Source organism: Falco rusticolus, chromosome 6 (genome assembly GCF_015220075.1).
Source record: "Falco rusticolus isolate bFalRus1 chromosome 6, bFalRus1.pri, whole genome shotgun sequence".
NCBI classification, from domain to species: domain Eukaryota; kingdom Metazoa; phylum Chordata; class Aves; order Falconiformes; family Falconidae; genus Falco; species Falco rusticolus.
Genome location: NC_051192.1, coordinates 68,215,507 through 68,233,109, shown reverse-complemented (window position 1 = coordinate 68,233,109; position 17,603 = coordinate 68,215,507). Strand labels below are relative to the sequence as shown.

The 17,603-nt window shown below is 41.8% G+C and overlaps 1 protein-coding gene across 1 annotated transcript in view; it reads left to right on the top strand.

Annotated features, from left to right (window-relative positions):
* Positions 1–365: 365 nt before the first annotated feature.
* The window catches only part of ERICH1 (glutamate rich 1), an 82,288-nt gene continuing 65,050 nt past the window's right edge, over positions 366–17,603 (top strand). Inside the window, exons 1-2 of the mRNA XM_037391968.1 lie at positions 366–471; positions 17,230–17,424. Coding sequence (XP_037247865.1) covers positions 450–471; positions 17,230–17,424 — 217 coding nt within the window. The 5' untranslated portion in view covers positions 366–449. The remainder of the gene's footprint in view (positions 472–17,229; positions 17,425–17,603) is intronic.

Below are 17,603 nucleotides of genomic sequence, written 5' to 3'. Positions count from 1 at the left end.
CGGGGCTGCCGGGTCAGGTGAAGGAGACACCCGGCCGGGAGCGGGAGCGGGAGCAGCGGCGTGCGCCCAGCATCACCCCGGCGCGACTCACCCCGCCGGGGCGCCGCCGCCCGCGCGCCGCCGGGGCCGCCCGCCGCGCGCCGCCCCCCCGTCCCCGCGCGCACTCCCGCCGTCGCTCCCGCGCGCGCGGCTGGGGCGCCCGCCAGCTCTGCGCAGCCGCGCTCCCCCTGCCGGAGCCCGCGGGCACCGCGGCGTGCGGGCGGGGCGGGGCCAAGCGGCTCCCAGCCGGCGGCGCCGGCACGCCCCTGCCACCGTCTCGGCCAATGGCGCGCCTCTCGCCCCGTGACGGACAGGCGCGGCGGCGAGCAGGAAGGAGGGCGAGCGCAGTGTTGCCGGCTGCGAGGGGCCGCCCGCGCTGCTCGGAGGGGGTCGCCCGCGCGCCTGGGGCCATGGCCCTGAGCAGGAGGGAAGGTAAGGCCGCGCCGGGTGAGGGGGTGTCGATTTGGGGACGCCTGTGCTGCCGGGCTTGCTCCGTGGGGCTGGGACAGAGCGAGCCGGGGGGCTGGTTGTTAACGGCCCCGGGCGCGGCCGCCCTCGGCTGAGGCGCGTTCCCGACCGGCCCCGTACCGTGCTGCCGCGGGACGCGCGCCCCGCTCCTCGGCGGGGGGTGGCGGCGGGAGGCCGGGAGGAGGGAGCCCGGCAGCGGGGAAAGCGGGCGGCCTGGGTGGCTCCCTGCGGGAGGGACCCTGAGGTGAAGCCGGGGCAGGGCGGGGGCGGTGGGCGCGCAGGGGCACGGCCGGGCGGCCCAGCGTGGCCTCCTGCCCGGGGCCCTGCCCGGAGCTCCCCGCCGGGGCCCTCCTGGCTCGGGGGCGCTGGGGAGCGTTCCTGCTGCGGCGTGTTTCTGCCCGGGGGTGGGGAGGAAGGGAAAATCAAATTACTGCTCTAATCACACCTTATTTTATGGTGAACGGGTTTTTTTTCCTCAGTATGCACATGCGGGTGTACCCGTTGTTAGCACGTAGCTTGACTTTATTTAAAGCTAGTTAGCACAGTTCTGAAATAAGTATGCTACTGTGCTTGCAAAGAAGAAAAAAAAGCTTTCCCCTATCCAAGCATAACTTCAATCCATTTGTTTTGCTTTTGTGTTTTATAAGACATGGTTATGTGCAGAAAGAATGCAATAATAAAAATGCAGGTGTTCTTTAAGTGGTACCTTGTTCTTAAGGGAGGTTGAGTAGGGCTGAGCTATAAGGCAACTGAATGCTCGCCTCCCGTTGTGATTTGTGGCTGGCTCCTGAGGTTGCAAACAGTTACAGCGTCCTGAGGCTTAAGTCTTTCCTGTGAGGATAACAATGTGAGTGAGACTGAAGAGCAAGGGTTAATGTTTAAGCTAATTGCTGGCTGGCTGCAACTAGTGATAGTTTTGAAGGAAGTATAAAAACGAGAGTAGTATTCTGAGTTTTAGATGCAGCCTTATTGTAGGAAATGGAGAAGGCAGGTGGATTAACTGCTTTGCTTCTAGTTTGACTTTGAGGAAAACCAGCGAATTACAAATTGATGTCCTCTGGGAGAAGGAGAGTTGGGAAGAGTAAGTTCGTTCATTGGTAAACAAACATAGGAGTCTATAGCTGAGTGGGGGAAGCAAATTACAAAGCCCTCAAATTGTTTAAAAACAAAGGTCAAATAACTACTTGTTTCAATAGGGTAGAAGAGAAAGCTGAAACGATCATGCTAAGTAACTGGCTTGACTATGTAAAGTTAGAAATCAGTCATATTTCCTTCAGCCACTCTAAGGAGTGATGACTTCAATTTGGGAAGAAAATACATTAAGGAACACAAGGATGACAGGGTGCCGCATGGTCACCCGGGATAAGGTAACAAAATTGGAAGAGTTTACAACCTTATCTGATCAGCCTCTGCAGCCGATGGCATATATGGAAACTGTTGACTTTCTCTTGTGTAAACTATATATGCTTTTAAAAAGACAGATGTCTCAGACTGCGGGGGGGTGGGGTGGGTGGGAGGAGTTTAGATACTTCTCTTTACAGTTGTTTTTGCTCCTGTTTAGGAGTAGGTTGAAGAGAGACTTTTGTCTGTGTTAACCAGTGAACACTGAAGTTTTCTGTTTTGTACTGAGCTGTACCATAATATAGAATAAATGGGATGGTCAATAGTTTGTAGGATGGGTCTAGTTGTCAGTGAAGAGAACCTAATAGCTGAAAGATGGTAAGCCATCTTTCTTAGCTAAGTGCAGGTAAGTGAAATACACTTCACTTTGCAGGAAAGGGTGAGGCAGGTGTGACTAATAAAGTACAAAGTTTTTCGAGTTTTGTGGAGCTTCTTGGTTTTCAGTTGCTCATGTGCTAATGATTTCTAACAGGGCTAGAGGTACTAGCAGCTGTCATTATATGTATTACTGGCTGGATGATTATTCTCTCTGCGACAGCCTTCATAATTTGTAGCTGTTAAACATCATTAGTTGCATCTCTAAGGCTGTAGTCATTGTTTTTGAAGTGTGCAGCCCCAAGGTAACACTGTGGGAAGGGGTTATGGAGTGGCATTCCAGCTGCTGGAGGGTAGAGTTAAGATACTGGTGCAGGTGTAGTACACATTACCAACCTTAACTGCTAGTAAGAAGGGATGGAGAAGTTAATATGCATCTTGGGGGTTCTGTGTTTTGTGGGGGTGGCTGGTTTTTTGGAGGGGAGGGGAGTGGGTTTGCATTGGCTTCTTCTTATAAATTATGCTTTGGAGCAATTCTTACCTACTTTGCAGTGAGACATTCTATCTCACTGCAAGTCCACAAGAGATAGATAGGGCTCTGTTTTAACATATTAGGATATTTTTAGAAGCAGATCTATGTACTTGTGTTACTTACTTAGAGTAGTAAGATGGGGGAAGGGTGATGTGTGCCACTTTGGTGTGTTGGTTTGGGGTTATTTTACCTTTTTAAACAGTTAGTGCATTATGGCTTTCACTCAACACTAGTTTTGAGTGTGTTATCAGTAGATTTCTGGGATCTATGGGCTATCTCAGAGCAATCCATAAAAAGTTAAGATTGTGTTGTGGTTTAAAGCCCAGCTTGCAACTAAGCCCTACACCCCCTCAGTGGGATGGGGAGAGAACTGGAAGGGTAAAAGTGAGAAAACTCGAGAGCTGAGATAAATAAATAAATGAATAAACAGTTTAATAGTTAAAGCAAAACCCACATGCACACGCAAAGCAAGGAACTCATTCACCACTTCCCATCGCCAGGGAGGTGTTCAACCATCCCCAGGAAAGCAAGGCTCTGTCATACTTAATGGTTACTAGGGAAGACAAATGCCATCACTCTGAATGTCCCCCCCTTCCTTCCCTCTTCTTCCTCCAGTTTCATATGCTGAGGACTATGTCATATGGTCTGGGATATCCCTTGGGCTGGTTGGGGTTGGCTGTCCCAGCTGTGTCCCCTCCCAGTGCTTGTGCACCCACAGCCTGCTTGCTGGTGGGATGGGGTGAGAGGCAGAAAAGGCCTCAGCTCTGTGTAAGTACTTCTTGGCAATAATGGAAACATCCCTGTATTAATAACTGTTTTCAGCACAAGTCAAAAAACCCATAGCCCCATACTAACTACTATGAAGAAAATGAACTTTATCCCAGCCAAACCCAGCACAAGAGTTATTTCCAGTATGCAATATGTAGTTTCTTCTGTTTTCAGTTGTCTTTAGTTCAAAAGATTGAAAACTGTTCTCTAGAAGTTTGTGTTTCTATTAAGGGTTGCCTAATGGCTTAAATTAAAACTCCCTTTATGACTAGAAAGAAAAGAAAAATTCTCCTTTGTTGAAAATTCCAGTACTTTGTAATGATGGGATATTTGGTATAATACTGATTTCTGTTATATGTGTATGTGAGGACGCTTGCAGAAATTGTTGGATATTATGTTGTAGTCAAATATTCAAATCACAGGAAGGGGTGATATATTTCTCCGTAAAGAAAACTATGTAGACATTCAGTTATAGTTATATTTTATATAATATGAACTTATGAAGATTGCTTTTAAATATAACTTAAATGATGCAAAGTCTTGTTGAACTTTTGCCTGTGCTCAAGTGATGTTACCCTTGCCAGTTTCATGTTTTGTTTTCTAAATACTAGTATATTGAGCTTCATTTTAGTTTCATATGAGCAGAGGGAGCAAGCTGTCTCCTTAAATTTCCAGATTTTTTCCTCTTCAGTAGTCTGAACTCTGAATGACTTTTTTTACTGTTTTCAGCTATTTTTATGTCAGTACTTTAGGCCGTTTTAATACCATTTGTTTGTTTTCCATGTTACCCCCCAGCATCTATGATAACATTTAACTTTAGCCCATACAGCTGAGATATAATTTGATGTTCACTTCAAACCATACGCTGTTTGCATCCAGGTAAGAGTTCTTTAGGTTGAAGTAAGATTTAAACTTTTTGAAGTTTATGAAGTTCACACCTGTGCTGGCAGGGGACTGGTCTTGATGACCAGTGATAAGTGCACAGCTTTCTTTGACCTTTTGTACCCAAAAATCTGTCTCAGAAGAGAGAGGGGAGTCTCTGACAGCTATGGCTTACAGTTGGCCCAACTTGGAGTACCCAAAATTATTAATAATAATTATAATCAGCAAAATTGAGCTTCTTTAGCAGGGGTGGGTGAGATACCTTTAGATGGTTGAAGTGAGGTCTGTTTGTGCTAGGTAAGATCAAGGTAATGGTGCAGTATGAGAAACGTGTTGTGAAAGATGCTTAGAAAAATGGATAGCATGCACAAATTGAAATAATGGATAAGATGCTCTGTTTTCCCAGGACTGCAGTAGCAGTACACATCTTACAAGGCTTCCCTACAAGGCAGACAGGGTTCTTATGAACAGCTGGAACAAAATCCTGATATTCTCATCATGGTGGTTATGCAGCTTCTTATCATCTGTGTCACGTCAAGTTTATTAGATGTCTAGGAGCGTGTGGCTGCAATTAAGGTGGCCTACTGAGAGAGCTCTAAAGCCTTTGTTGAGACAGGATGGCATGATCTATTAGTCAGATTCTCAGTGAACTACACAGTCATGCAGAATTTGCTGACAGATGCAGTACCAGTCTTACTGATGTGAAACTGCAGTGTGACACAGATGGTGCTTTGTGAAGCTGAATCAGTTCCGTCTAAGCTAAGAAGACAGAGCAAATGTCCACTTTTTGTAGTGGATAACTTACTCTTTTGTATTGGCAATTGCTATGAACTGTGTTGGCCTGGATGCACACAGGCCAGTCTTGGTCTGGTAAAACAATCTTCCGTTGTGGGTCACTCATTAATTTAGGTGAATACATAAATGTGTGGTATGTAATCGCTGTATTCTTTTCAGTTCCTGACACGTGCTATATACTTAAGTAAGTTGCTGCTGTTCAAAAGTTGCCTCAAAGATAGGAGAACAATATATTACTGAGTTTTGAATAACAAAGTGTTTTACCGTATATTATAAAACTTAGTGCTAGGTGAAAAGAGTAACAGAGCCATGGTTTATGGACTGCTGTATTAGAGTACAAAACTGGAAGTTTTTCACGCTATGTGGTTCCTGGACTATAGTAAAGTATAAGACAGGAGTAAAATCTAGGCAATTAGCATCTGATTTTAATGTCTCATGGCATGTAGAACACTAATAGATGCTGTTTCAGTGACAATAATGTCAGAGGTCTTGAGACAAACTTAGATATTGCAAAGTTGGTATTACATACTAGATTTAAAACAGCAGCATCTGAGCTTCTTGCGTGGCTCCCCATGACATTTTGATTAACAACCATAATGAGATGCAAACGGCTGATAGCTGGTAGTTCAAGCACAGAAGTCATGTGATCTTGAATACTAGTAAATCCTTCTGTTGTTTGATTCCCAAACAGTACAAACGAGTTCTCCTTTTTCTGACTAAATATGTAATAATAGCTTTAGCAGTTAAGAGTAAAACTGTCTATGTTATATGGGATATTAATGAGATCAATTTTAAAACTGGGAAAGGGACCATTCCCACCTTACATGTAGACATTGTCAAAAACTGTACAAGTTTTTCCCTTTAAGCTGTCATTCAAGTTTTATGAGGCTAGTAGAACTAAAGGATTGTGTAAGGAGCTAGTCAAGTTGAAAAATAAATCAGTTCTCATGGTATTCCTACTCAGTCTTAATCCTGGACTTCTGTAGTCCCAGTAGAAACAAAACCAAGCAATCGACACTCCTTGATACCCGCTGACTCAGATGGTAATAGCTCACGGGGGAGATGGGGCAAACAGCCTTTTTTCGAAAAAGTGCTTTCTTTGCGAAGGCAGATAGTTAAAAGTAAGGTATATGAGACTGAGAGGCTGTGCCTTCCAAACCAAAAGACTTTAGAATCAAGATTTCTAACCTGTAGGGAGATCTTCACGGGAAACAAATTACTGTGTAATATAGGACTCCTTAATAGAGTAAGGCGAGGCAGAAGGACCAAGGCCAAAAAACCTCAAGCTTTTCAAATGTAACAAATATGGTTGGGGGGGGTGTGTGTGTGTGTGTGTATGTCAAAGGTGAAAAAGTACTGGAAAAAACCCATGTGAACTATTGAGTTCCTCTACTTCTTGAAGCACCTCCAGAGTATTTTAAAATATATTAAAAATATTCAGACACAAATTGTTTAGCCTCACTGTGGGTAGGTGTGTAAAATTACTTCTTCCAGTCGTTCGGACAAGATAGCCTAGTGCTTTTTCTGGCCTTAAGGTACAAGTGAATTCCACCCTGAAATTTGAAGCCAAAGAAGTATTTTGTGTCTTCCTCAAGAAAGAATTTCAGAGAATAGAAGTGCTGTTTGGAAACAAGGACTGTAAATTTTATAGATAGATGCATTTAAGTCTGAAGTATGAAAACTGAAGATGTTGTAGATGATCTGCAGAATGGCATCCTCTTTGACCAAACAGAAGATTTTATAAGATGTTAGCTTCTGTGTTTGTGTAAAAGTGCCTCTTTCACGTAATAGTTAGTTTCAGCCTGAATTTTCTGCAGCAGGTTTTCGGGTCGTTACTTTTATCCTGCTTTGTCCTTTTGCTACTCTCATAAGTCTATTACCATAGCTTCACCTGCAGAATGAAGACTACTTGGAGACTGTGAACACAAAGCAAAATACAGTAAAATTGGATCTTCCCATTCCTATGGACTTAAAACTGTACTTCAACCACAGCTAGAATTCTGCTTATTTCACACTTCCCCACCCCCTGCTCGCCTCTGAAAAGGCTAGTTTTGTTATTCCCATGACAGTGCTTTGCTTTGGTTTGCATGGCCTCTGTCTGTGGTAGAATGGAAGTTGGCACTCTTGGCAAGGCTGGCCTCGCTGGTAGCAGTAAAATTACATTTTCCTGCTCCTGACTGGAACAAGAGCATCCCTTCTTAAACATATGATATACCATTATGATTATCTGAACTGTCAGGCTATACAGAATGCAATTGCATGTCACTCCAGTAGTCGTCTTCTTTCTCTCATATATCTGGGCAGCTTGAACATTTTTGGAAATGGGAAAGTCATACAAAAATGAGGCAGAGTGGAAAAATGGTACCCTGTTCAGCTGCCATGCAATGTTTTGTTCTAGTTAATTCCTCCCTTTCCTCTTTGATTTTAGTCTGTTAGTAGTTGCTGAACTGGTGTCCCAAGTCTCTGGGAGTCTTCTGTGCAGCTAAGAGATCTCTGTGCAAAGATTATTTTTTTTTTTAAGTTAAAGTTTAAATATCTAGTCATTGCCCTTGGGGCTAGAACATGCATGTGTGTGCATACACGCTTCTTGTATTGTGAAATTTGGGTCATGATTAATAAATTAATTATCCTCAGAGGTCCTCTGTATTGATTTCCATTAACTGTAATGGGGGCTTGTATTCTGCATTATCATTTGTACCCAGTGGCTGGTTGGCAGAAGTGGTGTCTTGTATACACTAGGTCTGTGGAGGAGTGTCTGATGTGTCTACTGCTAGGCATCTTAACTGCAAACTGAATTTTGCTCCTAGTGTCTGAAATATAGAGCAGGTACCTTTGTCTTTGAGACTTAGAGCCATGATCGAAGAATCACTGTATATTAGGCCAAGTAAATACAGAGTTAAGACCTTTGTTCATCAGTTTGACCAGCTGAGCCACTCCTTCAGAAAGAATCTGAAATACCTAAAACATGAAACGCTGTCCTGTATGATTAAAGAGCAAGTAAACTGTGGGTAATTATTTAAGGGAACGAATAGTAGCCCTTAGCCAGAAGTTACCATCTTGCAGTCTTCCTTCCATCTGCTAGATGGTAAGAATAGCAGTCCAGCTAACATTTTCTGTATGTAGCAGTCTCTTAAAATTAAAATGCTTTACATGCTGTTGCTTTGGGTCCTAATGAAATCTAGGTCTCTCTCTCTTTCAAGTGGTCCCCTTGACCATCTCCAGTCGAGATCTGACTGTCCAGCCATGATTAGGGAAGAGGAGGTTATCCAGGCAGCGGAGCTGTTATACTCAACTAGGCAAGGCCCTAAGCAATCTGCTGTAGTTGATCCTACTATGATTAGACTAGATGATGTCCAGAGGTCCCTTCCAACCTTAACACTTCCGTGGGGGTTTTTGACCATGCTGTAAAGTAACTGTCTTGTCATGGCTTTCATAGGCGATGGGATACTTGCATCATAAACGAGACTTCAAGGATTTAAATCTTTTTGAGTATCAGAGTAATAATGCATTACAGAGGTGAACTGAACATTTTAATGAAGCCTTGTCCATGTGTTCTGCATGTGGATTATCATTCTGTCTGCTCTTTCCGTCCTCTTCTGTTCTGCTGTACTACCTTCTGCTTTGGAAGAAATAGCATATTAACACATTTTACACATAGGATGGTTTCATAAGAAATTCCTGAATCTTCTCTTTTTGGAAAACTTATGTTTGTAGGAGAGAGAGACCAAGTAGGGCAACTTGCAAGCTTCACAGAGTTCTAATGTGTTCAGCACTCTTAATGCCACTTCATTTATTCTTGCTGCCCAAATTGCATTTGAGTAGGCAGAAGGTAACCAATTCAGAAACATGATGTTCACAAACTTACAGTATGTATGGCAAGTAGCCAAAAGTACATGGCAAGCATTCTCCACAGAAATGTTTTTGAGGAAACTGTTGCCTCCTACACTGAGCTGGACAGGAACATTTCTGATGTTGTTCAGAACTTCATTTGTTTAGTTATTCAGAGTGCTTTTGTTACAGTCTTAACTGAGCTTTAAGTCATCTTGTCAACCCTAGGAGAATCATTATAAATCTGCAGTGCGGTTCCACTGTTGGCATGTGTGTGTTTGTGGGTAATTTGTTTATGTACATAAGAAACTTAAGGTGGTGTTGGTTTAATACATAGATGCCAAACAGTGCATTTATTTGAAGGAGGCTTTTTACTATTCTCACAAAGTTGTGGTGAACGCTCAGGATCTTTCTACAATTTGAATCACTAGCTAGCACGTGTTCTGCACTCTCTTTCTTTGAGTTATACTTCGCTTTGTTACATCAAACTGTAGAGACCTGGTGCTTTTTCAGTTTTCTGGTGTATTTGTACTTCACTACGTCCACACATGAGTTGTCAAGAATAAGCCATGGAACTAGCCTGGTACCTATTGCAGCTTGTCCTCACTTCTGAAAATACCGGCTCCTTTTCATCAGTGAGGAAGTCCTGGAAAGACACATCTTGTGGTGTTGCTTCAGCTCATTGCACAGGATGAACATTCAGTGCTTTCAATAAAAGGCCGGGCATTTTGATAATGTTACATGTTTTCAGCTGGAAAGTGAATTTGTTTCACTTTTGAAATTAAATAGAAAACCTACTCGTAAAACAAGACTAGAATATATAACCTTTTTACATCTCTAGGTCTATTAGAATTGAAGTTTTCTACTGAAAACTTCCAGACAGTTGGACTAGATGATAATTGTGGGCCCCTTCCAACTGAAGTACACTGTTCTAACTGCAGAAATACACCAACTGCTTTCTTCATCCTGTGTTTACAGCTCTCTACATCTCAGACACAAGACCACGGTATTTTTTTTAAGCTATGGAAGTACACAGAAGCCACATAACTGTATATGTTACTTCACTGTAATATGGCATAGACTCTTAATAAAGCTGTGAGGAAGGTTCATGTGTTTAAATATAGTTTTACTTTGAATGAAAGTACAGTAGCTTTTCCACTCTTGGCTTTTTAAACTGTGTTATTTGCCACTACTATAAGCCAAATTACGCTTCCTTTTCTTTAAGTGGAAAACTTGATGTCAGTGGGATTTCTGTGAGGAAGCTAAGCAAAATCTCATCCTAATGCTCTGAATTACTTGTGTTATACATTTTTATGTATTGCCATTTAAATGTGACTGTGCCTTAGGTGCTGCTGAAGTAGTAAGTAAAGTTCAGGATCATGGTTATTGAACTAAAATGTTATGTGGGTTTTACCCCTTTAAAAAAGCAGCAGCTATGCAGTGAATATAACTAGTAACTTGTCTTGTACACTGTTAGTGTACGTAATGGAAGTCAACTTACCTGGTACTGTTTGACACGTGATGATGTGTCTTTTTTGCTAGCTTTAATTTCAGAGATCTGTTTTAGACCTCGTGTTGGTCTGAATGCATCATACAGTGGTCTAAATCTATCATACATTTAATGAATCAAGAACCTGGGGTTTTTTAATGATCCACCATTTTGTTAAGGAAAGTATTTACCACCGTTATGTTAGGAAAACTCTTTCCTTGGTGATCTTTGTAATAACTAAGATACCTTCTGTCTGCTTCCTTTTAACAAATAAAAGGATCCAGTGTGATCACATATATCTGATCTCTGGCTTAGTTTGCATACACATGAGTAACCAAATGTAAGGAACCCTGGAGTGATCTGTGAAGAATATAGTATTAAAAGCAGTCTTCAGTGCAGTTAGTTCTATTCCTTTCTGTTGCAGTCAGCCATGTAGTATTTATAGGAGTTAGAGCTCAATGTAAGAGGCTTCTTTAACTACATTGTTTTATTTTCTTCTGTTAGTTTATTAGAAGAATGTTGCAATACTTCTAGATGCTCATCAGTGCGTTAAGATTGGCAATTCTTATTCACCATTAGTTTCTAATATTTTTGTGGCATGGTCTAATGCAGGGGTCCTCAAACTTTTTAACCAGGGGGCGGCGTGCGGATGAAGTGGCAGGCAGGCATCTGCGGCTGCTTGGTTTCCCCCCCAACCCCGGCGGGGGGGTCTGTAAATACCGGGGGCCGGATTGAGGACCCTGGGGGGCCGTACCCGGCCCACGGGCCATAGTTTGAGGACCCCTGGTCTAATGTGATCTTATCCTTGAGCCATGTAACACTTCTCATTACTAGCTTAAAATTTATTTGGCATTTGTTTGCTTATGCTAAACAGCCAAAGCTCTCCTTGTTCTTCAATGTCTTGTTGGTTATTGTAAAAACTCTTCTCTGTGTCTGCTCAGGTTTCAGTTCAGCTGGTTTGTACACAGCGGACTTAAGGCTGTACAAGGTTTTTGGCGAGATCTCTCTAGATTTATATATTAATGTAGTTCATTTTCCTGTCTTGGATGTAAAAAATACTTGGCCCAGTAGGATCTTGGATCACATTGTCATTGTACTAGTGGCTGAGTCTAATGATTGATAAAACACACAGATTTTCATCTGTGGTCACCTCCATCTTAGTAATCTCCACTTTAGAATGTTGGGGGTTTTTTTAATGTTTAAGAGGAACATTTGCTTGTTCCTCTTAAGTGCAGAGTGGCCCCACACCCCTGAGGGCAAAAGAATCCATGAGGTTGTATTTCTTTCTTTAATCTTTATAACCTTGTTAGTGAAGGCAGTGTCAGTGTAGCCTGGTCTTCCCCTACAGCAAAAGTGCAAAGAATTTCTTAAAACCTTTAGGATTTGGGCCAGGCATTTCAGTTAATATTATTACTGTGCAGTACCTCCTTTTGACCATATGCCTAGTTCTAACATGAAGTTCCTTTATATAATCTTGAGCTGTATTCAATCTATTCCACAAAGCTGGTGTGGCACACACAACTCATGCCCACCAACCCCTGCCATGTGTTCACACACAATCTGATATCTGGCAAATCCAGGTAAATTCAGAACTCAAGGTCATCTTTAGTTAATGATTGTAAAAAACCTAATGCATCTCTCACCTTTGCTCACCTTTGGTGTCTTGTTTTCAACACTATATCTGACGGCATAAATAATTTACCCATTGTAGTATTAAAGTCCTGTCAGATTCCTGGAGGTGAAAGCACACAAAGCGTGGCAAGCACTTCTTCACAATTTTATTTGCTCTTCTGTTTGGGTATTGGAGACATGAGCAGTGGAAAAACCTTCCCACGTGCTACTCGGAACTAAAATGGCAACAAAGTCTGCCATGGTAACACAGAACTCCAAAATATGGTGGTCCCTGGGCTGTACTCATTCATCTAACCTAGGTTTAGAGCTTTCTCCAGTTGCCACTGTGTGACCAGGTGTTCAGAGCTATGCGTTCCTTCAATAATTTATAGCTATAGGGACATTTTTCTTCATGTTGCAGAATACATTCCCTGTAGAACTCTGAAAGCATCCTTAGTCTTTGGTAGGTTGGGAGTAATGAGCTATCAATTATACTCCAGAGAAATAGAGCCATAATAGGCTACTGTGGTAGTTTTTAAAGACTTACCGTGGACTGGGTGAACTGAAGTCTTCCTCTTATTAATTCTTGCCTGGTCTGTGCCCTACAAAACTTCTTGGATTAGTATTTGCTGGCCCAGATTTTGTAAGGAAGTAAGCACAGTTGAAAACAATGAAGATTTAATGCTAATAAATATTCTATGTTGCTTTCAGCTGCATCCACATCACTGCCATTCCTGGCCCCTAAACTGCTTAGCTTACCTGCTTCCCTCTCTCGCTTCCAGTTTCTTGTCTGTTAGTTCCCAGACACTGCTTTATCCTAAGAGGAGAGGTACGTTTGTGCGACAAGGCTTCCCCTTTTTGCCTCATAGCTGGCTGCTTTTTGCTGTTCACATCTCTTTCCTGTTCAATTATGGGCTCAGTTCCAGAGATAATTCCCCTCAAACTATTCTTTCTCTTCCAGACTGGAACACCGGGTTTTGTAATATGTGAATACAATTTTCAAGAATATACTCAAAAACACCCAGTAGAATGTATTAAATTCACTCCCTTGTACCTTGTGCATTAATGCTGTGTGTGAATGTGGCAATTCTCATTGGTTCTGACTCCAAATAGTATCTCGTCTTTCTGTGGTCTCCCTTATCTTTTCTTGTGGTGTTATTAAAAACACATCTCAAAATGTATGTGCTTGTTTAGAAACATCAGTGAAAAGTGAAAAAGTGTTCCCAGATTGGTCTCTTGAAAGATGGCATGAATCTGTACAGATCCTCGTATCAGTTAGTTGACTGGAAAACAGTAGCAACAAATAACTGTATGTACTGGGCTGTGCTACAGGTAAGGTGAGAGCAAGTCTTATTGCGTTTTGGAGCTCTGATAGGTTACATCTATCTGACAGGATACATCTCTGGTAGTAGATATTTTTCCTTGAATTTTCTTTATTGCTAATCTCATGTTAACAGGTCATTATTTTTAAGGATTTGAGCAATTCTTACCAGATGATTTGATCTCTGGGCCTGCATAGTGCCAAAGACATCAAGTTAAGGAGGGTTTTGAATAGGGGAGAAAAACTGCTCTTTAGCATCAGGCAAGACCAATCTCCTGTGGTTAAGCCAATGCTCATGGATATCACAGGATATCTTTTCTTAAATAATTGCAGCAATAAAACCCTGAGGAAAGAGGATTCTTTGTCATCTGAAAAATGTTGTGGTAGCTCAGCTCAGACTTTTAACTGCAGAGTGCTACTTTGGAGCATGTAAAGCTGCTGAGTATGGCAGGATAGATATTCCTCAGAGCCTAATTTCCTTATTCACTGATACGCAGGACAAACTTGTTCAGAAAAGTTTCGGGCTGCAGGCAGGTTTTGTTTTGTGGTTGGTTGTTGGGGGGGGGGGGGGGGTGTTGCTTGTTTGTGGTTTTTTTTTTTTTTTTCCTTCAGGCTAGAATATACTTAGGTTTCCAAATAGTTCAGACTAGATCAGTCAGTCTTTTCAGATGCTCTCTAGTGATACCGCCTTCTTCATTCTCCCAAGGGAGGTGTACTGCTGTGATACATTGCTTCCTGCTGTCTTCAGAAGGCTTGAAATACATTAAGTTTCAAACAGGGACCTTGTCATGCCTAGGTGTGCCCACTGCTCATTTCCTTTCTGTTACGGCTATTCGGAGTTACTAGTCTTAAGAGACAGTGTTGCACTGCTGATGTGCACTGACACAAGTGTGAAAGCGCTGCGGGCAGCAAAGAACTCCCCCATTCTGCACCCAGCTGCTGCTTCCTGCATCTGCTGAAAACTCCAGCCTCTAAGATTGGATGCTGCTTTGGTGTTGGCAGCTAATCCACACCTTTGCTGAAGAAAATCTGCCAATGCTACTGATCTAGGTGTTTATTTTGAAGCGAGAGAGATTTTTCTGAAAGAATGCTTTCCTCAGTATTCACATCATCTGAAGACAGGCATTGTTTCAGCTTGCTTTCTCAAGCACGGGTATTAGTGATGGGGAGAGCCCCCATGTAAACGAGAAGGAATTATTGATCAAAACTGGTCTCATATTGTTTTCTGAAGCAGTGCTAATGTGTGTATAAATTTGGTCCCTATATTCTAAAAAGGAAAGAAAAGAGTCAAGTTATTGTTTTGTGGGGGTAATTGAACAGATGACTAGAGAAATCAGATTTCAAGATGGGGAGCATAAAACTCACTGTATCTATGAGAAGGCTGGCTCTCAGCAGATTTGGATAAAATGTATTTCCACTTATAGATTCATCAGTTTCACAATGATCATTGCTTTAGAAGAACAACTTCCTCAGTACAAGTGCTTGAATGTTCATTTGTGTACTGGTTTTGGCTGTGCTAGAGTGAGTTTTCTTCATAACAGCTCCTGCAGTGCTGGTTTTTTTTGGATTTGTGGTGAAAATAGTGTTGATAACCCACCAGTGTCTTGGTTATTGCTGAGCAGTGCTGGCACAGTGCCAAGGCCTTCTCTGTTGCGCACCCCCACCCCACCAGCAAGTAGGCTGGAGGGGCACAAGAATATTTGGGAGGAGACAGAGCCGGGACAGCTGACCCCAACTGACCAAAGGGATATTCCATACCATATGATGTCATGCTCAGCAATAAAAGCTGGAGGAAGGGGGAGATGTTTGGTGAAATGGCGTTTGTTTTCCCAAATACCCCTTATGTGTGATGGAGCCCTACTTCGTTGGAGATGGCTGAACACCTGCCTGGCACTGGGAAGTGGTGAATTAATTCTTTGTTTTGCTTTGCTTCTGTGCGTAGCTTCTGCTTTAGCTACTGAACTGTCTTTATCTCAACCCACAAATTGTCTCAATTCTACCTTTCTGATTCTCTTTCCCATCCCACATGGGGGGCAGCGAGTGAGCAGTTGTGTGGGACTTAGCCACCTACTGGCATTAAACCATGACATTTAGTAAGGGCTCTACTGGAGTTCATTAAAATGCTGCAGGATTAGTTGCAGTACTCAGGGACAGGATCCGGTTTAAACCTCTTGGATAACTTGCTTTAGAGTCAGAGATCTGCAAAAGGCACTTAACTTTGTCTTACTACACTGCTTATTTCTGTCTGCTTTCTCTAGCTCTGCTTTAAGGGGAGTGATTGTGGGTTTTGTCTTCCTAGCTGCAGAATATCCTGGCAGGGGGACCTTACGAAAAGAAAATACAGTCACTTGTTGATGGCTCTCCTTCTGGGAGCGGTAGTCTTAACTCGCAATTTATAAAATGTATCATGCCTACTTGACATTGCTGGTAGCTTGTCACATGTTTTTATTACTGAATGATGGATATGCATAGAAAAACTAAAATCTGGGCTTCATAAGCAAAGCTTTCTGCACAAGTACCTCTTCAGGCTTACATCTTGTCATAGGCCTTTCATAAGCCTACCAATTATTCAAGAGATTGGACACAAGCAAAGAGTAAGTGATCACTTATAAACAAGTAAGAGCTCAAAAACATCTAATAAAACATTCTCCCTCAGTTAGTCATTTACCTGATAATTGAAGCACATTGCCGAGGCAGATGTGGAGGAAAAAATTATCTATCAAGGACTGGTGGTTCAAGGATTTCCCAGCTCAATGAAGGTGATTTTTTTTTCAGTTGTGAAGGAAAGTAATTTGTTGAAGAAAGTTATGTGGTGATAGTATGTTCGTCTGTTACACTGCAGTAGGAGCCATTCTTTTAACAGTGTAAGGCCTTTTGACTTGGCAGAATTATTTTGTTAAGAATCTGCACCAGGTTGCTTGTATAGTGTCCATACACTGTATATTAAATTTAAAATTAGTGTTTAGATGTGTTTTTCCAAATTTCTCTTTTCCTTCTTTCCGCCTTGTCCTGCAATATCTGCTTGATCATGTAGAATTAGTGAAACTGGGGCTGAAACAGATAAAAGCTTTTAGTATTACTTTGTATTTTGATATAATACATAGCTTTAAGTGATCAAATTGTGCATGCTTCCATATAAAGATGATAGTTTTGTTGATGAGTAGATTATTTGCATATATTTTCTTTAATCAAATCATGCTTGCATTTGAGTAACTAGTAGCAGATTGCTAGTGTCGTCGGAAAGGGGCTCATAAGAGGAAGAGGCATATAAGAATACTGCTAATTCTGTAGAAATAATTGGGTTACCATGTGTTTCTGCTGCTGTCTACTTCTAGGTTTTGATGTGATTAAATAGTTGTAGCTTACTGATTTTAATGAGTGATTCAATTGCAGTTGCCCCTGTGCCAGAAGAGACCTGCATTTTGAGCAGCCTTGTAACACTTGTGTGGGAAGATACTTGTTTTAAAAGAAACTTTAAAAAAAAATGTATGTTTTATCTGTAAATGTACTGTTATTGCCAAAATGCAGTCAAGTAGAAGACTTCAAATGTAACCTTGCTAGTGAACTCTGGGGTTTTAAAGCTGCTTTTCTGACCCTAATTGTGACTTTAATATATTAATTTTCATTTTACCTATGAGAGGTAGGGACTAACAAAGACAAACTTGCATCGAATGTGAGAGAAATTATCTTGTATCAATTAGTTGCCAGATTTTTAAAGTAGTAAAATACCTTTAAATCACTGCATTTCTTTCTGTTTAAAAAAAATTTCTTGCCCCACAGTATTCATAGGGAAAGTACTGAGACGACTCTATGGTGAAACTGCATCTTCTCTTGTGCATACTTCAAGTAGAGAAGAGGAGGCGGTTCTCGGAAATCTGGGCTCAAAATCCGAAGAAAATAATTTGGATAATGTTCAGGCTTCATCAGCACATGATGCTAGCACATCAACTGATACACCCTGTGAATCATTTCAAGGTGAGACTGTCCTTTTTCTGATAATATGCTTTTAAATATAGTTACTTGTAAACAGAATAGTATGTACTTTTCTCATCTGTTTGCATCAAAAGACAAATTTTGAATACAAGTGCTAATAGTACTTATGACCTGAAGTGTTCAAGGTATTAAATCCTGTGAAAGCCAAGAAATAAGAGTCT